The sequence below is a fragment of the Myotis nattereri genome (genome assembly GCF_964212035.1).
Source record: "Myotis nattereri genome assembly, chromosome: 4".
NCBI classification, from domain to species: Eukaryota; Metazoa; Chordata; class Mammalia; order Chiroptera; family Vespertilionidae; genus Myotis; species Myotis nattereri.
In genome coordinates, this window is record NC_138079.1 from 5301692 (window position 1) to 5322746 (window position 21055).

Below are 21055 nucleotides of genomic sequence, written 5' to 3' on the forward strand. Positions count from 1 at the left end.
CTGTCTAAAAGTTTAGAGCAGATTAGCGACTCAGATTTAGTATCTATGCAGGGACCTAGGTCTCAGTATCTGCCTTCTCATTCCTCCCCTGGTATTGACCTTCTACTTTAAGTTGTATTTTTCCTGACCCTAATTTCATTTATGCTTTTTTTTCTATTTTATCTTAACTATTTCTGTGAAATAAGGGGTATATATTTTAAAGTAATTGACAGTTGGTGAAAGGAAATCGCCGCTTCTAAAAGCATGTTAGTTGGATTTATGTTGAAGCTGCTGCAATGGCCAGTTAATTAGAGCTTGAAAGTAGTTATGGATACAGACAATTGGCATTTTCCAAGGTGCGTTTGAATGGGTTGTCATGAAATGTGTACCTCTGTTTAACTTTCATTACAAATTGCCAATGTAGTTGCCTCCCAAGAGTGTGCAAAGTTCACAAAATGAAGTGCTAAAAAACAATCTTTATTTTCAGCATTTAAAGATACATAACTATGAATTTCAAAGAGAATATCACCCTTCTCCGATCATATGTCCTGACGAGCTTATGTAACTAGAGCCACTTGGTGAATTAACACTGACATAAAAATTTTAGCTGAAATGTTAAAGGCTATTACTTATGCTCACCTCTCACCTGCTTATACTAATAGGAGAATAATTTTCACATTTACGTGATTCATCCCTTGCTTTCTTAGTGTGATCAACAAAATCAAATGAAGGATTGTTACAAAATCATCGAAAGTAGGAGTTAATTATACCTATGCATATTAGGTACTAAACCATCACGTTAGACATAATAGTGCACATGCTCTACGATCATAAAAGTATACAGACTCTAAACAAACAATGAGCAGATACAAGTTCAACCAGTAAAATACATACACTGGAGTGATGTAGTTAGTTCAACTTAAGTAACTCCAGGGACTTACAAAAAAATTTGCTCTTATTTTACTGAAATTCTATTGTATTTAATAATATTTGAAATAGATGAAGAAGAAAATAAAACTCATTCCATCTCACATTGATAATTACAAGGTTCTTCTTAGCAATCTTTCTTAGAGAAATTTATCTTAAAGTGGCCATAGCATTCTCACTTTTATTGCACCAGAGAGTCCAGTCAAGGGATGAAAAATTATCAACAGAAAAAAAATAGATGAACATTTTGGTTATTGACTGAACAAAGATTTTCTTAAATTTTTCTAAATTAAAAAAATATCTAGATACAACATTAGACCTGTGGATAATGGATACTCTTTTTAAATAAATAAGTAGAACTCACCTAAACTACCTACAAAATACAATTGCCAATTTCCCCTCTACATGTAATCCATATATTTTTAACTAGCATTAAAGTAGAAGATATATTTACTTCCTAAAGAGCATTTTTATTCAAAAAACATTACATACATATATTTTTGGGAAAGAATGTGCTCCCGATTCTACAGGCATCTATAAACTGCATCTAGAATCTGGATTACTGATAAGTAGAATTTAAACAGAATGACTTTCTACACTCTGACAACCTGGATCCTTTAAGGAAGTCATGTCCTTCCAGAATCAAGGTGCCTTGGCCAGTCACAGCCTTTTAGATCATTAGGGTGCACTTACCAGGTCTCATTCCCATCTGGATGCTGAACTGAAAATTAGGTCTCTTCTTCCTCTTCTTTCTCCTCCTCTTTCTCCTTCCTCTCTCTTACCCTTCTCTCCCCTCATCCGTCCTCCCCTCTCCGCTTCTTCTGTCTCTTTAATGCCTTAATTCAGCCAGGCTATGGCATGGCGATTACCTTTATCCATACTCCCTGACTCCAGCAATGAATATAGTTTTCCACGCAGAAACCCAATGTCTCATGCAGGGAATGTGGGACTATTCAGGAGGTACCATACGCCTTCTTCTCTTCCCCCGCATCCCTCACCAGCTCTGGATAACCCCTACAATAACCTCCTCTTCTCCCTCGCCCCCCTCCCCTCCTTCCCTGGGCTTCAAGGAACACCAAGAACCACTTCTGTATAGCTGCCCTCTTTCTCATTCAGGGTGAGGAGTTTCACGTGCCAGTTTTTGCAATAGTAAATGAAATACACTTTTCTCTAGACTCTAAACTTTGTAAGAACTATATGTTCCTTGTGGAAGAAAGGACAGAGATAAAAATAAAATATCAAGTTGCTTGTCATAGCCAAACGAACAAGAGAGGTTGTATTGCTTAAAAAAAAACAAAAAAAAAACTAGTATTGGTATTATTAGCTAATGTCTGGGCTGTAGAAAATGAGGTTTATTATTTTTGATTAGTTTATGCTATCCAGAGTTGCTTAAAATGTAGTTAATGAATTGCCTGAAGTCCATGGCATTCATATATTTATTCGCCCTCCAGAATCTGGTCCCATTCACCTACTTGTAGTGGAATGATTTATATGCATGTTTAAGGTTCTACTAAAGGAAAACTGTCAGGAGGAAAAGCATCAGGAAGGAAATCACCTCCTGAATCCACAGTTCTGTCACCTACCCCAATCGTGCCACCACCACCAAAGCCAGGATCGGAAGACTGGGTCTACGTGAATGAACCAATTCCTGAGGTATGGCAGTTTAGATTCAAGCTAGTAGAACATATTCTTTTTATTGTCTACAGTAAGAGTCACGCCATTCCATACATGTTGATGAATATATTCATCAAAAAACTGAGATGATTTTTAAAGACTATTCATTGAGCCACATCTCGTCCTTTCTCCACTCCCTCGTTACTGAGTCATGCTTTGGACCGCTGCTTAGTGCAGAAATCAGGGGAGCCAGTGGGTCCTGTGAGGACCCATTTTCTCCCCAGGGACAAGCAGAGATGCAGTTTCCTGGAAAAATGACTTCCACAGAGCACATACCCAGCAAATTATAGCTCCTTTCCCATGTTCCCATACTAATCATAATGCTTCCAAATGAAGTTTAATCTCTGATGTTCAGAAATAGAAGAAATGTTTGGAAGCTAACTAAGCTAATAAAAGAACAGGTAGTTGTCTGGCCTGAGGACTTTACTAGTAAATGGGTGCACGAATTCAGGGGAGGAGATGCCCGAGGTGAGCCCTGGAAGCGCCATTCAGTTCTTTGTTCTCTGACAACTGCAAAGCCCAGTTGCCACCTGGATACATCTGATGGCCCTAATAGAGAAACCACCTTTGGAAAATCACAGATTGGCCTTTCCTGTACCTGACCATCGGTGCCAGGCCTTTGAGACTCAGTCATGAATTGCAGTGATTGGGGTGTTGCTGTTTTTATTGAGGTTTCCTAGGGAAATGGCTTACCTCCCCAATTACAACATAAACTCCTTAATTAATTAATTCGTATGGAGGGGGAAATTACCACAGAAAACATGTGAAGAGGAGAACATGAAGTTATATAATTATGGATGTGTATAACTGATACCACTAAGCCAAACTATGCTACTTTTTAAAATAAACTGCGGGAAGGCAAATTTCTGCTCAACACAAGAATTTTCTAGTAACATGAGTTGTGTGACACTGTAGGGGGCTGCCGTAGAATGTCGTGCTTAATGCATCAGCGAGGTCCATGTAGAGACCGAATAATCTATTTCTAGTATTTGGCATTTCTGAATTGAAGAGAAAATTAAGTCAAATGACCCCATGTGTGATTCCCTGAGTAATTAAATGCACAGCCAATAAGAGAATAAGTAGTACAGTAAATTTATACTGAAGATCATCAGTGTTATTTCATTGTGATTATTTCTTGGTTCTTAATTATTTATTTGCATTATTCAAGATAACATAAAAGAAACTTCCAGTTTTCAAGGTGCACAGAACAAGATAAAATCTCTTTGATGAATTCAGAGAAGTAACTCATCATCACTCTGACATGAACCCTAGGTGTTCTCTATACAAGGCAATTTTCCAACTTAGGTAAAATGTGACATCTGTGACAATGCAATTCACTCATTCATTCATTCATGCAATCAATCAGTGTTTCTTTGGGCACCTACTGTCCCCCAGGGATGTGGAAATTATAGAGAAAACTGTACAGTCTCAAGTAAGACAACCATTGTTCCTGGCTTTATGAGACAGGTAGTCCCAAGAATTAGCTGGGTGAGGGGAAGGAAAAAGGAGCAAGAAGTTTCACAGAGACTTTTCAAATATTAGCAGTTGCATCTTGACCTTCTTGCTTAGTATTGCTCTTTTGACTCAATTATTCAGAATGTCACTTTGAAATGATGATTTGTATGCTTTTCCATTTAACAGGACATGCCTTCATTTTTAGCACTTTACTGGGAACTAATAGAACATTCCTATGCAAACTCCATCAAATTAGTCCTGAGGAACCTCCGAGAAGACCAGCACATGGTGCTTGCCTTCTTGTATGAGATTCGGTAAGGAAAGCTGCCAAAGTTCAAATGTTGTAGTTTGCAGGCATGACACGTAAGTACCAGCTCATTCTTTTCATGCCTGACAGAACAAGTTTCCAGCATTTTCTAAGGCGTCCAGATCAGAAGCAAGATTTTGTATCTCAATGGCAGGCTGATTTCAACTCTCTTCCTGAGGACTTATGGGATGATGAGGAAACAAAGGCGGAATTACACGAAAGAGTGAATGTAAGCTGCTGGGCCACACGCTCTCTTGTACTGCAGACCCCTAGCCCATACCCTTCTTGCTTCCCTGAGGTGTGAGGATGAAGAGGGAAATGGCCTGTCTCAGGAGCGGTTGTGGGAAGGCCCTCCAAGAAGGAGCAAGTTCAGTACAGAAGTGGCTGAGTGAGCCATGCGGATATTTGGGGGATTAGTGCCTCAGTCAAGGGGAAAATCCAAGGCAAAAACATGGGCCTATGACTTGGTGTCTTTCAGACAGAATAGAAGCAACATAAATATTTGTTGAATGACGTGTATTAAGTCAACATTCTCTTTAGGGACATTTTTAAGACAGGAAAGGGATTTGAGTTTTATTACACTGAGGTAATAAACAGCGACGTTTCTTTCTGCCCAGGATTTACGAGACCGCCTGTGGGACATCTGTGATGCCCGCAAGGAGGAGGCCGAGCAGGAGCGGCTGGACATCATTAGCAATAGCTGGTTGCAGGACTCGACTGCAATCCTGATTAACAATTTCTTCTCGCTGATGCAGGTAAGAGCGCCGGTCGGGATGACCTCAACCCCGCCTGCCACAGCCATGTTCCTCATGTAAACAAGTCCTTTGGGAATGCGGAGGTCTGTTCAGGGCTCATTTCACTCAATGCATCCGCCCGCCCGGAGCTCCAAGCCCAGGAAGTCAGCAGAAAGAAATCATTTTGGCTCCAGCCAAACAAGCACCAGAATTGGGAGCATCTCAAGCAACTACCCACCAACCAGCTCTGCTTCCAGGCCACCTAGAGCTGTGGAGGGGCCAGCAGAGATGGTGTCTCTGATGGCTGTTCCCTCGTTAGCCTCTCACAGCGGACACCCAAAGTGGCCAGCCGAAGCCCAGGAGAGCAGATCAGAAGGATGGGCCAGATCAGCCTCAGCGAGCATTTGATGCCAGAAGAAAAGGTTATGCTTGGGTAGGAAAAGCAGACCATTCATGAAAACAACCTGATTAACATATTTGCAGCCTGTTAAGTAGCAAGCTGCACTGAACAAGAAGACAGACATTGATTTTTTTATTCCCCCAGACTACTATCAACAGTAAGGGAGCACAGACCACGTGTGGCTACCCAGCTCTGCCAAGGATAAGGGCAGTTTCTAAGACCTGGGGTGGGGTGAGGGGAGCAAGTTAGCAGGCCGCCTGGGTTTTCTAATCAGCCTTGCCTACAGGGGGAGTACACTATGTCCCATGCTCAAGACAGGAGGAAGTTGTGCCACTTGGACCAAGTCATCCTCTCAAAGGAACCGAGACCTAGAGGGCTCTCTTTCTTGATGCTTACATTTCAAAGAGATGGTTCCCAGTTCCTAGAAAAAGACAGCCTGGGTTCGAAAACCGACAAGGTTATCAAAAGATAGCTCAAAGGGACAGAGAAAGGATTTACACTGACAAGTTTTCTAAAGTAAATATACTGCCTGGCCAGCATGGCTCAGTGGTTGAGTATCAACCTATGAACCCAGAGGTCACAGTTCGATTCCTGATCAGGGCACATGCCAGGGTTGTGGGCTCGATCCCCAGTGGGGGACATGCAGGAAGCAGTCGATTGATGAGTCTCTCTCATCATTGATGTTTCTCTCTCTCTCTCCCTCTCCCTTCCTCTCAGAAATCAATTAAAATATATTTAATAAGTAAATAAAGTAAATACACTAAGAACAAGAGAGGTTACGAGCCTAGGGTTAGGAAGAAGCCTGTCTGAAATTTAATCTCCCTAAGGGGAATAAGAAGACTGTTGTGGTCAAGCTGTGTCTACATGAGTGCTTTTTCCTAAGCGAATAGCAGTCAGGGCAGAGAATGGAAAGGGGGCCATTTCTAGGCTTCTGCTGATTCACTTCCATGAGGACCTACTGCAAAAATGAGAATATTTAGCTGGTAATCACCGGAGCTAAGATACAGTAGGTGTTCAATGGATGCTTTTTTAACAAATGTCTGTGAATGCCAGAACAAACCCCGGGTGCATGGCAGGTTGGACCACCGTTGGCCTGAAAAATCTGCAGAAACCTGTGAGGTTGGACCACAGTTGGCCTGGAACAACCTCACCAATGACTAACTCCGGGATCCTGATGGGACTTCCAAGGCATGGATTGTGCAAGAGATTAAAGTGATACAACCAAGCAGCTAAAGCCAGTCTGGGTAGCATTCCAGGACATGAGTTTGGGCAAGCAGAGACTGCATGTTGGAACAGGTGTGCCAAACGCTTATAGCAGAAATAGCTGAAATCCACTAGTGCAGGTAAAAGGAATAGAGAATTTTTGTGAATCATTCTCAATAGTCTGGGCAATACTTGGAAATGGTATAACTCTCTCAGCAATACCTAGGTTTAAGGCTCTCTCTCTCTCTCTCTCTCTCTCTCTCTCTCTCTCTCTCTCTCTTTCTGAGAAACCGAGTCTACAGCTAAAAGCAACTATGGGGAAAAGAGGATAGCCTGTAGCAGTGATGGCGAACCTACGACACGCGTATCAGAGGTGACACGCGAACTCATTTTTTTGGTTGATTTTTCTTTGTTAAATGGCATTTAAATATATAAAATAAATATCAAAAATATAAGTCTTTGTTTTACTATGGTTGCAAATATCAAAAAATTTCTATATGTGACACGGCACCAGAATTAAGTTAGGGTTTTTCAAAATGCTGACACGCCGAGCTCAAAAGGTTCGCCATCATTGGCCTATAGGATACATTTTCTACCAAATAAATTTTAGAGAATGCTATCCTAGATCATTTCTAAGATTCCTGTCACTAAGATTTTAGGACAAGAGAAATAATAAGAAAGCACTATTTACTAGTTATCATGAAGGTGAGGGGAGTCTTGTTCAATTCTGCTTATATGAGAATCCTGGATATAGAATGGCATCTAACCTATGGTTAGCTATAGCTGTATCAAATTCTGCCCTCTTATATAAAATAACAAAACAATGTTAGCCTAGAGCATTGATACCAGCACTGTGCCAAATAGCAATGGTGTAAAATAGGATCCACTAAACTTAGTCATAATGAAAGAGTTCAGTTCTCTAAGCTAAAGAGGAAATAATTTCCTGGTCTCTCAATTTATTTACCAAATAATGTAATGCTATAGTTTAATGATTAATGATTTTTATAACCTCACAACACATTTCTTCACTTCCCCAACATTATTTGCCAATACCCATTTTGTACACGGGTTGACTTTTGCATGCTGCTCACTGCCGGGGGTTTTGTGGGGGTTCACATGAGTATAGTTTACAAGACTCATTTTCTCACCACTGTTTCGGCAAATCTAAGCACGACAGGTACAAACACTTACTGCCAAACTGTGAAATTTAGTCCATATGTGGATATTTTAAAACTCAATTGGGTTTCTTGGCAAGGAAAATGTTTCGTTTTCCTAATCATTTCAAAATGCTAGTTTGAAGTTACTTAAATATATATTTATGTTGAAAATCCAAGAGTAATTCAAGTGTGTCCATAATTTAAAACAACATATGAATGGTAATTCTATTGTATAACATAGATTCGAATGAACCAAATGAATTTCTTCTTCTTTCATTGTTTTAGCTAGAAAAGTTTGCTACTGCAGAGGACAGCTTTTCAGAAGCAATTCGGCTTAGCTTTGGGGGATGAAAACAAACTTATTGAAATGTTCTTGTCTTTTGTTATAGACGACAATGCAGAGCAGACATGCATTTGTCCCAAACTGAATACGATTGTACAAGACAGTCTCTTGAAAGCTGTTGTCTTATGAAATAACTGACAACATTAATTGCTTGCTAACTATGGGGATCCCTTCAGGAACACCCTCGGGTCAGTTGCAGCTAAGGGCTTTGAACACTAGGCCAGCTCCATTCCTTTTAGGATAGAGGCCTTCTGTAATGCACTGGCTATACGGAGTACATCTGCATGAGAGCTTCAGTAGTTAAACCCTCAGGTACCTGTTTAAGTAGCCCCACTAACGAAAGCAAAGTCCGGGAGGCCGTGTTTACACAACCAAAGAGAAGCACAGATGCGCCCACAAGACTGGCACCTAATGGCAGCAAAGGTGGGAAAACTCACGTGTGTCTTGCTGCAACGGGAAATGACCTGGCTGGCAGGGAGCCGCTGGTGAATAACTGATGCTCACCTCGTCACCAGCTCCTCTGTGCTTCTCCATTCCCCTCAAGGCACCTACTGGCGAAGCCAGCAGAGGGTGTGGCCGGGAGCATGGAGGAGTGATCTTACCCTACAGATTGAGCAAGGATGGACCTGTGACAAGAGAACTGCCACCATCACTTACTTTCCTGATTATCCTCTTTCCACAACTAGAGGACCAAGCCTAGTCTTACTTTGTATTTCAGTTGTTTGTATTTTACATTTATATTTATAATAGTTTTAGTATCTCTCAAATCAACAAACATGTGACCTATGACAGAAGACACTCAAAATGTTTATTAATGCATTGATTGCTTGAATACAGGGCACAGAAAGAATTCTTAATATCAAAATAATGAATAATATACACTACACTACATCAGACATCATGCAGTCTTTTGTCACAATATGAAGAGGCATAGAAATATTCTTTTTTTTTTTAGTGGACTATCTATAATAATAAAAGCATAATATGCTAATTAGACTGAACATCCTTCCGGATGACCTTCTGAATGAAGCTGGGGCTGTGAGAGAAGCCCAGGTCCCGGGTGCCAGCCAGCAGCTGGAGGGAACCCGGGTCCCGGGTGCCAGAAGGAAGCTGGTGCCGGCAGCCAGGGGAAGGAAGGCCTACTCTTGCACAGATTTCATGCATCGGGCCTCTAGTACTCAGTAAGCACAGAAAATGCAAAGCCACCAGTTTTCTTCAACTTTTATGAAATTTTACACATATACATGTAGCCAGTTCTCTTTCTTAATTTCCAGAAAATTGATTTCAACCTAAATGCTTTATTTTTGTTGTTGTTTATTTTTTATTTTTATTTTTTAATTATTTTATTGCTTAAAGTATTACAAAGAGTATTACATATGTCTCCTTTTTCCCCCACCCTTGCTCACAGAGCTTATATAGAAAGTACGCACAGATCAGCTTGGGGTTTTTTTGTGTGGGGGCGGTATTGACATTATATTTGCTATTAAAGGCAGAACTGAACCGTTTTCAAGATACAAGGAGACTCCTTCAAGATTATTACAAGGGAATGGAAGGCAAAATCCCAGTAGAAGACAATAAGAAATTTACTCGCCTCCCATTGGTCCAACTGGATAATAGAGAGATTTTGGAAAGCCAATTTAGGTAAGACAGATTATTATGTCACACTGTAATTTGTCTGAACATAACGCTTTAAGACTTTAAATCAAATACCACTTATAAAAACGACTCTCCTGTATCTGCAAATCCAAAATCCAAAAAAGCTCTAAAAACTGAACATTTTTTTCTAACTTCAACTTAGGACTATTGATATGCATTATTTATCCAACTAATGGTGAATATTTACTCATTTTTGCTGCAAAGGGAGCGTGTGTTTTGTTAGGGAATGTTTCCACAGACTCTGCTGTGAATAATAGAAATGATATAGTGTGTATGAACTCTGAATTCTGAGAACAAAGGGTTTCTAGTAAGGGATTGTGAGCCTCTGCTGCTTCATCGAAATCTCGGGCTGCTCTGTGTGTGTGTGTGTGTATGTATCATATTATGTACATGAAAATGGAAGGGGTTATGAGTCTTCTGTTACAGGTAAGAAAACTGAGAAATAGTAAAGACCCAGTCATCTGTGATTATGATGTTAATAAAAGACATTAATGGTCTAACATCAGATTCCTGCCAGTAAGAAAACCAAGTTGGTGGTAAGGGTGGGACAAAAACTATATTTTCAGCCAAACACTTGTGTGAAATACAAAAGTTTTATAAAAAATATTTTATAGACCCAATAGGTGGGGACTGGGAGGGGCAAGATCCCAAACCCTGAGAAGCTATGAACAGACAGCAAAATGTCTTTAAGCCCTAGCCGGTTTGGCTCAGTGGATAGGGCAACGGCTTGCAGACCTAAGGGTCCCGGGTTCGATTCCGGTCAAAGGCACATACCTTCATTGCAGGCTTCTCCCCAGCCAGGGCCCTGGTCAGGGTGTGTGCATGAGGCAACTAATCGATGTGTTTCTCTCACATCAATATTTCTCTCTGTCTTTCCGTCTCTCTTCCACTCTCTCTAAAAATCAATGGGAAGATGTCCTCAGGCGGGGATTAGCAACGCAGAAACAACAAGGCCAGCTAATTGTTTGCTGGGGCTCACAATCCGCCGTCTGCATCACTGCTCTGGCCCCCAGCAGCTGGACTGCCAAACCCAATGCGTGTTCTCCTTTCGCTCCTGACTCCCCTCCACAGCCTCAGCAGAGGCACCCTCGGAGCGCCTCTCTCCCCACCCCTTGCCCAGGCCGAAAGCTCTGCTCACTCTCACCCAGAGGACCCCAGGCCCAGCGAGCATCCTGCCCGAGGCTCTCTCCTGCCGCTGCTGGTCTTTGAGATCCTGGGACCCTGAGGTGATGGACTGTTCCCCTGCGGCTCTGAACGTGCTACATGGAAGCCATACAGTTGCCAGAAGGGAGAGGGAGATGTAGCTCCGTGTTCCCACATCACTTTGCAGAACAGGAGACAGCCTTGGCCACGCTGGTGCAAGAGTGGGGAGGCTGCCCTAACCGGTTCGGCTCAGTGGACAGAGCGTCGGCCTGCGGACTGAAGGGTCCCAGGTTCGATTCCGGTCAAGGACATGTGCCTTGGTTGCGGGCACATCCCCAGTAGGAGATGTGCAGGAGGCAGCTGATCGATGTTTCTCTCTCATGGATGTTTCTAACTCTCTATCCCTCTCCCTTCCTCTCTGTAAAAAAATCAATTTAAAAAAAAAAAAAAGCTGCTCAACTTAAAAAAAGAAAAAAAAAAGAGTGGGGAGGCTGCTGGAACTCCTCCCCACTCACCGCTGGAACGTGGCTGCCCCCTGGAACCCCTCGCAGACCCCCCACCCCTGCCACACCCGGCTTTCTAACCGTCCGCCTCAGAAAGCCAGATGCGAGTCAGCTGAAAGACGCGAGGCCCGATCCGCATGGTTCGCTGTTTCCTGTGGGTGACTTGCTCCTGGCTGGAAGTGGATGCCCTGCATAAATTTCAAAGTTGCATTTCCTTGCCATCGTCTAACCCCCCTCCTCGCAGTTACTAAGAACACACCCTGAAAATGATGTCTTGTCATTGTCTGCTTCCCGTTTCCTCTTGTTTTCCTTTTCAAGACGCCCTAGACCACAAAGATGTGAACGCAGTCTTCTGTCGTCTTTTCTGTATTTAAAGAGCTCTACCAGGAAAACTTTGAAAGTGGAGATGTAAAGCAAGACAACAAAATTCACAGAGTAACATGGGAATGGAAAATAAAACTCTGTTAAAGTCTTTATATTTTTTGTTTGTTTTCCAAAGAATTCCTCTAGTTTCTCGAGTATCCATTTCTACGGACGTACCTGTATCCAAACCAAAAGCAAAAGCCATACTGAAGGGCAAGACTGATTACTCGCTAGAGAAAGTAGAGTTCAACTTCGAGACAGATGAGAAGTTGATAATGGACACCTGGCAGCAGGCTTCCTTAGCAATATCCCACATGGTAAGCTGTGCTTGTTTACATATGTCAGTAATACCCACTCATTAAATGCCAATATTGGTCGTTATGAATAAAAAATTTACACCATGTTTGCAAGCATTGTATACAATATCTCCACTTTTTCTTCTGAAAGAAATATAAAATGAAACAATTAAAACAGCAAATATATGTGCTCAAAAAAGGAATGAACCAACATTTAGGTTATTTTTTATGCTGAGCCAGGCAGGGTTCCAAGTACAGGGCCAATCAGAAGTGTCAATGAAGTGGGTCAAGTGTGAGGCAATAGGGAAGGGTGGGACTATGGCCAAGTGGAAATCACACCTTTGTCTCAAGAGGCATGGGCTACTCGGTCCGAACCAACTTTCCATTGAAGGGTGAAGCCTGGTATGACCAGATTTTCAATTTTACAAGAAAAGTTAGAAATTCATATTTTTATATGACACCTACAGATGTTAACATGTTATAAATTAAGTCAAATTTTTAAAGATTTACAGAGACAAGAGAACTACACATCTGCCCGTTAGGCCCCTAGTTTATAACCTCTGCTAGGCATTTTATACAAGCAACCTATGGGGTGAGTATCACTATCCTCTTTACATTGATAAACCAAGGTCTAGTGAGATTAAGAAACTTGCCCAAGGTCACTCATCAGGTAAGTGTCAACATGAGATTTGATTCTGGGTCTGTATGACATCAGAGTTCATGTCCTCTTCTCCTTCCCTGGGAGGTGAAGTAATGATAGTCCTGCCTGCACTGAGCCTGCACCTAATCAAAGGAGAAAGGAAGAGCATACAGGTCACTGTAATCTAGTTCGAGGCTGCGACCCCCACAGAAGGCACACATGGAGTTTAACTCAGTCTACGTTGTTCCCTCATCCTCCAGCCCTGGGCCCACCGATGCAGTTTCCATCTTTGTTCTGTGCCAAGCCTTCTCCGGTTTTCCCTGAACTAGCCCATTCCAACAGAAAGCAGGGCCAACTTTCCAAAAGATTTTGTGGAAGTGGTAGAAGAGGATCTTGCATGACAGTCTCTCTTGGCGAGCGATCAGTGCTTCCGGTTGGGCATTTTCTGAGTCCCTCCTGGCCAGTCTGCCTTCTGGGTTCTTTTCTCTGGCCCTTGTCCCACAGCAGCCTCCGTGTCACCCTTCTGTCCCCTGCCCCTCTCTTTTGTTCTCCTACTTGTTTCCTGCCTTCAAAAGGGGTTGTAAACTCTTGCCATTGTCTTGCTTCCTTTTAAAACCACTCAGTGTGCGTTTTGACACACATGAGAAAGGTACATGAACTATAATTGCATGTCCAGATTACATGCTCCTGGGACCCCCAATGGGGAGAAAGGAGAAGATCTACACCCGCCAAGTCCTTCATGTGCCCCTTCCCAGCCCTCACCCCTTCATCCCTGCAAACAGGAGCCTCCGTCCTGCCTGCTTTGCAATCATTTCCTTGATTTTCTTTTATTCCCCAAGTCTATACCTCTAAGCAGCATAGTTTAGCTTTGCTTGCTTTTGAGCTTTAAATAAATGGACTCCTACCTTCTGCCTCTTTGTGTCTTCTTTTGCTCAGAAGTATTTGTGATATTCAGCCCATCCGGTTGAGCATAGCTGCGTTCTGTTCAGCGCCGTCACTGTATAGCACTGCATTATACAAGTAGATCACAGTTTAACCAGGCACACATGTGGGCTCCCTTTTGGATGTCATTGTGGCTACTGCTGCTGTGAACATTCTTGACCTTGTCCCCTAATGTGCACGTGCACCCATCATTGTGAGGCATGTGTCTGGGCATATGTGCTGTCTTCCATGTCAGTGGTATACACAGTGCTTCCGCTTTCAGAGGCAACGTGAGCGCCTTTCCCCATTTTCCTGCAGTGTCATCCTTGCCACCACATATCACAAATTATGTCAACTGCATTGCTCTATCTGCCTATCCTTGTACCCAAACCACACGATATTGTACACTGATTTGTTATCTGGATGAGCAAATCATCTTCCCACCTTGCCATCATTGGTCAAGAGCATTTTGGCTTTGCTAGGCTTTCTGCCTTTCCATACAAGTTTTCACATCAGCTTGTCAAGAGTTAGGAAAATGTTGGTTGTAGCTATTTTTTCATAGCACTTATCAGGCTATGAAACTTTTTCATTTCTAGCTTACTATGAAGGTTTTTAAATGAGTTGTGCTAGTTAATGCTTTTGCTGCATCTATCGAGATTATCACGTGACTTTTTTCTCCATTTTATGCTAATGTGAAATATGTTGATCAATTTTATAATGTTAAACTGACATCGCATCCCTGGAATAAGTCCAGCATTGTAATGAAGCCTCGCCCTTCTTGCACATTGCTAAATTTGTCTTCCTAATAACCTGTTTTGGATTTTTAAATTTTTGAACAAGTAATTTCAGCATCCAGGTAATACTAGCCTCATAAGTTGAGCTGGGATATAGCTTTTTTTAAAATTTTTGTGGAAGTTAGAATTTTTTCTCCTTGAAATGTTTGGTAGCATTTGCCAATTAGACACCTAGGCTTATAGGAAGTTTGTAGAAAGTTTGTATGAAGAGTTTCTGTTGCTCCCTCCACACAGGGATCCATTTAGATATAGGGTAATTCTATTTTTGCGTCTTCTTGGGAAAAAACATGGGTTGGTTTTGGTAAGTTTTGTTTTGCTAGAAATTTTTCCATTTCTACATTTTCAAAAGTATTAGCATGAAGTTCTTTAAAATATATTTTTATGTTTGTGTTACTATAACACAGTATATTATCTATTTGATAATATCTTTGTGCCTTCCCCCTTCCTTGATCAGCTTACCCAGAACTTTATCAATTATATCAGTCTTTTCAAAGAACTAACTTCCAACTTCATTAATTCATTTTACTTTGTGTTTTTTCCCCTTAACTTTATTTTTTTCCTCATTATTTTTGAGGGGATTATTCTCCCATTCAAACCCTCTAGTAAACTGACTAGATAGCGCACCCTATATTTTCAATGGGCATTAACCATTTCAATGCCTTGGCTAATGCCATTTCTCTTTCCTAGACTTTGTTTTTCCTTCCTTTTTTCACATGAATTCTACACTTTCTTTAAGTCTTCAGCACTAGTTTATACCTTGATTCCTGACCAGTTGGTTGCCTGTTTTCGGAAGTCCTAGTCTTCTATGACCTGTGCTCTTCCAATTCTTTTAACAGTTATTGCCTCTCCCATTCATTTGGCTCTTATTATCTAGATCAGTGATGGCGAACCTATGACACGCGTGTCAGAGGTGACACGCGAACTCATTTTTTTTGGTTGATTTTTCTTTGTTAAGTGGCATTTAAATATATAAAATAAATATCAAAAATATAAGTCTTTGTTTTACTATGGTTGCAAATATCAAAAAATTTCTATATGTGACCCGGCACCAGAGTTAAGTTAGGGTTTTTTAAAATGCTGACACGCGGAGCTCAAAAGGTTCGCCATCACTGATCTAGATCATTGTTTTAATTTTAATTTTTTTATTTTCTTGAATACTAACTAGATTCTAAAACGGTTATATAGCCTACACCTAGATAATGCCCACATCTAACATGGCCCTAAGCCCTAACTGCTGCTGTTTCCATACCGATAACACTGATGTGAATATTAGTGATGCTGGCAATAACAGTGGTGATCACCACAAAAACCACAAAAGCTATCAAGCACCAGAAAGTAGGAAACCAGAGCTAGAGCTAGGAGTTCTAGGAAAAAAAATTATGAATTATTATTTTTATTGCTAATGGAGCTGCATAAACATAATTTGCAAGTCTTGTGAGTCCCATTAAAGTTACCTGGGGGAAATGACATTTTAAAATATGACACGTAGACATTTTACATTTGTAAAACACTCTTAGAAAGAGAATATGCTACAGCACAAAGAGCACTGGCTACCCGTCTTGATGAAGCCAATGAAGACATGTGATTTTAGGAAAGTCTGAGTCTTCTATTCCTTCAATGTATAACATGGAAGACATTCTACCTACCTTCTCTTTCTCGGATGGTTGAAAAGATTTCATGAAATCATGTATATGAAAGTGTTTTGGAAATTTTAAGTGTAACAGATCATTTTGTTAAGATATTCAAAATCGGACTACTTTCCTTGTGGAGCTTGAAAAAACACACAGAAAGCACAGGAGACAGGATTGTTTGCGGATTAATATTATTCATAATTATTTCGAATCCTGCTTTTATGTTTCTAAGAGGCATGTATGACTTTGATGTCACATGACCTTAAGGAGATTGTGAGTTCCTCAAGGAAAGGAGAGGTTTGCTGAGATGAAGAGAAACTGAGTTTCCTGAGTCGAGGAAGCTAAGAAGCAGCAGTGAGGTGAGCCTGCAGGACAGGCCCGCCTCACAAGCACTGCACCTTCCTGGGCGACGTCTGGTCTTCGAGTAGAATGAAGCTCGGGATTCAAGTGTCCAGGAGCCCAGTCCATACAGGGCATGTGCTTCCCAAAACTACTTGGGGAGCATGGAAAGTTCTTACCCATTTTCTGCATAAAACAAAGATATGCATAAAATACATAGACAGATACAATCTCTCCTACAGTATAAAAACGTCATGGAGGGAGGGGTGTGATGGGAAAACTATTTCTAAAAATCCAAAGGGAGTAGCCCTGGCCAGTGTGGCTCGGAGATGAGACAGTTCCAGGTGAGTCAGTTAACTGTTGCAGGGAAAACAATACCAGCTGAGATTAGTGCCCTGAAAAGAGAACACTGTAACACAGGCTTTCTTCCATGCAGCAGTCTTACCAGGAGCTGTTCGTTTAGCATGCTGTGCTAATTTTTAGGAAAACTTCCTTCTAATTAGCAGGTATGCAATGATTTCAAAGAAACAAGTCCTATTTAATGCCCAGGATGCCAAGGCATTATTTCCAGAGTTTCTTCAGCCTTACAAGCTAGACTGCTGAATAGATTGTGAATTATGTGGTTTGTTGTTGTTGTTGTTGTGTGTGTGTGTGTGTGTGTGTGTGTGTGTTGTTGTTGTTGTTGTTGTTGTTTGAGAAAGACCCAAAGGTCTTTGAAAGATGTGAGTAGAAAAATTAAGATGATGATAATTACCATCATCATCATCACCACCAACACAAGGTTGTTGACAAGGGAGAAAAATCCAATTTTAAAGGAAATTGCTAACTTGGTGCTTTGCAAGAACAGATTCAAAAAATGAATTGCTTGCAATTTAGGGTGGAATGTTAACAAGCCTGCGTTCAGCTTTTACCAAGAATTTGGAAGTACAGTATATATCATGAAGTCCATTTTTTTCAAAAGAACATCTGATTTAAAAACATACCTGCTTGCTCTTTGAAACCTTTCTGTATCCCTCCAAAGTTCTGCTGATACTGAAGAAGCTATGGGTGTATTCTATGGAATATGATTATCTTAAAAGAAATTCCATCAACTAACAAGCATTTTCTGGCCACCCTTTCTGAGCATAGCACAGTGCCATAGGGAGAATGCCAAGAAGTAGGACTGGCCCGGCTCTCAGGAGCCTCCCAGCCCCCGCGGAGGGTGGAGTGACACTTCGCGCTCATGGAACAGCTGGGGACAGTTATATGCCAAGCCACAGGGTATGGAGTGCAGCAGGGATTTGGAGAAGGCCGGAATAGACTGGTCTATCTGGCCCCCATGACTAAGCTTCTTTGAGGACAGAGATTGTGCCTTATCTCTCTATTCACCTCCATCCAACTTCTTCTTTCTCCTTCTGGCCCCTCACCCAATAACCCCCACCACCCACCCGCAGCAACAATGTCAGGTTTGGACATGCTTAGCACTTTAGTAAACAAATGAATTCCCGTGGACCGCCATTTCCTCACCAGTTGCCTTCTTAAGATTTTAAAGTTGAATCACATGTGGCTCCTGCCTCCAGGGGGTCTTTCCTCAGCTCTCATTTCTCAGGGTGACACCCAGAAATGCCCTTCACCTCTCCAGGGCCCCTTGGACTCCTTTAAAAAGGTCCAATCTTCCTAACTGTAGGCACAGCCCCAGCTGTCCAAGCCTTGAGACAAGCTTTTCCCGCTGCCTGAAGCACAGCGCCAGCCTGAGAGGACAGGCGAGGCGGGTCCTGGCAGCGCCCGGCCCTCCCCATTCATCAGCCAGTGTGGGGTGGCCACACAACAAATCTCTCAAAGCCAGATACGTGTGAGAATGAAAGGAGAGGTTTGCTGAGATGAAGAGAAACTGAGAGTTTCCTGAGTCGAGGAAGCTAAGAAGCAGCAGTGAGGTGAGCCTGCAGGTCAGGCCCGCCTCACAAGCACTGCACCTTCCTGGGCGCCGTCTGGTCTTCGAGTAGAATGGAGATCAGGATTCAAGTGTCCAGGAGCCTAATACATACAGAGCATGTGCTTCCCAAAACTACTTGGGGAGCATGAAAAGTTCTAACCCATTTTCTGCATAAAACAAAGATATGCATAAAATACAGAGACAGATACAATCTCTCCTGCAGTATTAAAACATCATGGGGGGGTGGGGGTGGGCGGGGTGTGTGATGGGAAAACTATTTTTCAAAATCCAAAGGGAGTAGCCCTGGCCAGTGTGGCTCAGTTGGTTGGGCACCATCCCGTGCACAGAAAGGTCGCTGGTTCAATTCCCAGTCAGGATATATGCCCAGGGTTGCAGGCTCAATTGCCAGTAGGAGGCGTGCAGGAGGCAGCCAAATGATGTTTTGACTTCACATTGATGTTTCTCTCTCTCTCTCTCTCTCTCTCTCTCTCTCTCTCTCTCTCTCTCTCTCTCTTTCTCTCTCTCCCCCCCCCCTTTCCCTTCCTCTCTCTATAAAAGTCAATTTAAAAATCTTAAAAAAAAATTCCAAAGGGGGTCAATAATAATAATAAAATGTATATTGAGAGACCCTGATATAGGGGAATGCCCCTGATTGAAGGCCAAGAAATACTAGGAACTTGGGAGGACAGGGGTAGGTAGGTCCATAGGGTCTGAGATTTTTTTCAAAGGGGACTTTTGCATAAGCAGGGAGCTGTCATGGTCTGGAGGCGGCAATGAGGAGACATAGGATGCACCCACTGCAGGCAGGGCTTGGGAAGGTGAGCGGCCTCCACAGACCACAGGGAGCTGCCTCTGGGGACCTGGCCAGGTTTCCATCCATTAGAAGGCCGCAGTGCGCGCTGGAAAGCCTGAGCACAGGCCATGGTGGTTTGTGGTGACTTCACCTGAGGACTAAAGCTAAAAGGTTCCCATATTTCACTGAAATATTGCTCTTTACAACCAGGTGGCTGCGGAAATTCATCAGAGGCTCCTGGACGAGGAGAAAGAAAACCAGCCAGCAGAAACCAAAGAAAAATCTCCTCAGACGAACGCTAACAAAAAAGCCAAAAAGGAACCGCCCAAGAAAAAACCTTCATTAAAAAAAGAGAAAGGTATTCATGGATTGGGCACCCAGAACTGTGGCTGCTTAAGCCTCACATGGTGGAAACCCAGCATTTCACCACGCACACTAGCCTCTAAGCCGCTAAATGAGGTCCATAGGTTTAACTTAGAGGCCCAGGCTCCTGGGAACTGAGGTTCCGGTTGGTAAACCATACTGAGTGCCAGTGCTACCTAACTTGTTTATCCAAGCAGCCATGCATATCCAGGGTAGAATTAACCCCAGCGGCCGTTTTGAACATGCTAGCAGAACTCCAAGATGACACTCTGGTCTGAAAAGTGTGTGCCAAGTGGCTGACAGTCACTGCAGTAACCAAGAGAAAGTGAAAAGCTAATTCTGTGTATGTGCCTTTAAGGTTTAATTCAGGTTTCAGGTTTTTTTCAAGCAAGTCCTTCTCTCCTCGAGGCCTCCTGGAGAGTCAAGAGGAAAGAAAACTCGGGTCGGGAGAGACCTCCCCTTCACCTTGGGGATGAGCCCTGCCACAGCATTACCTCCCGCTCTGAATGCTTCCTCGTGTGCACTTCTGCAGGGACGTGGGGCAAGAGAGGAGGGGATGGACGCACATGCACACAGTCACTCCACTCAGCAGTTGCTCATAATGTGCGTTAGGCACCCGCTATGTAAAACACACTCCCATGGGTGCTGGGGACACAACAGTGAATTCTAGAGAAACCAGAGCATGGCCCCTCGCCCCATGGGACTGGAGTCTAGCAGCAGAGATGGGCATTTGGCATCTCATTGTTCTTCGGGAGGGGAGGTACAAGGTCACCCCACTCCATCTGAGGGGCAGGGAAACACTTCCCAATGGAGTCCATTTAAGCAGCCATGGGCGGGAGGGAGGGGTGTGGGTGGTGGCACTTGACACAAATGGAAGAGTAGCACCACGATAAAGGACACACCAGTTCATCTCAGATGATGAAAAGAGAAGATATAAGCAACACTTGAAGGAAATGCTTCAAATTACTCTCATGGAATCACTAGTCACATCCCGTCTCTTCATTTCACAGATGATAAAACAGAGACGCAGATGAAGCAGCTCTCTTTCACCGGTAACTTATACATAGCTCCACTGTTGTTATCGATACATCTTATTACAATTTCTTTGTTTACACTGATGTCTTCTTCAAAAGATTTAAACCCCTTGCGGGAGGTCCTCCAGGAACTACTTACTGAACTTAGTAGAATTATGTAAACTGGGCCCACAACTAAGAATCACACTGTCAAATTCTCCCATACTGACAAACTCTCAGGTTCTAATGTTCTTATGCAATCACTGAAGTACTTGTAGTTAAGTGACAGTTGCAAGGTAATTAAGTAGACTACAGATTCTTGACCATCAGCTACCTTTCAGCCATATGATCCTCTGGTCTTTTCTTGATGAAGACCTTGGAAACACTTGGCTAATGTAAGTAAACTTTATAGAGCTGTTCTTCTACAGGTGGCTAATGGCATCCACGGTGCACTGAGGTTTGCCAATTTCTGTCCCCATACTCTGAATTGCAACCTCTTTGGAGTTGGT

At 42.5% G+C, this 21055-nt stretch overlaps 1 protein-coding gene across 1 annotated transcript in view; it reads left to right on the plus strand.

Annotated features, from left to right (window-relative positions):
• SPEF2 (sperm flagellar 2) overlaps positions 1-21055 on the plus strand; it is a 125517-nt gene that overhangs the window by 68692 nt on the left and 35770 nt on the right. Inside the window, exons 20-27 of the mRNA XM_081089403.1 lie at positions 2411-2559; positions 4222-4349; positions 4433-4571; positions 4960-5097; positions 9669-9820; positions 11981-12161; positions 19381-19528; positions 20544-20585. Coding sequence (XP_080945529.1) covers positions 2411-2559; positions 4222-4349; positions 4433-4571; positions 4960-5097; positions 9669-9820; positions 11981-12161; positions 19381-19528; positions 20544-20585 — 1077 coding nt within the window. The remainder of the gene's footprint in view (positions 1-2410; positions 2560-4221; positions 4350-4432; positions 4572-4959; positions 5098-9668; positions 9821-11980; positions 12162-19380; positions 19529-20543; positions 20586-21055) is intronic.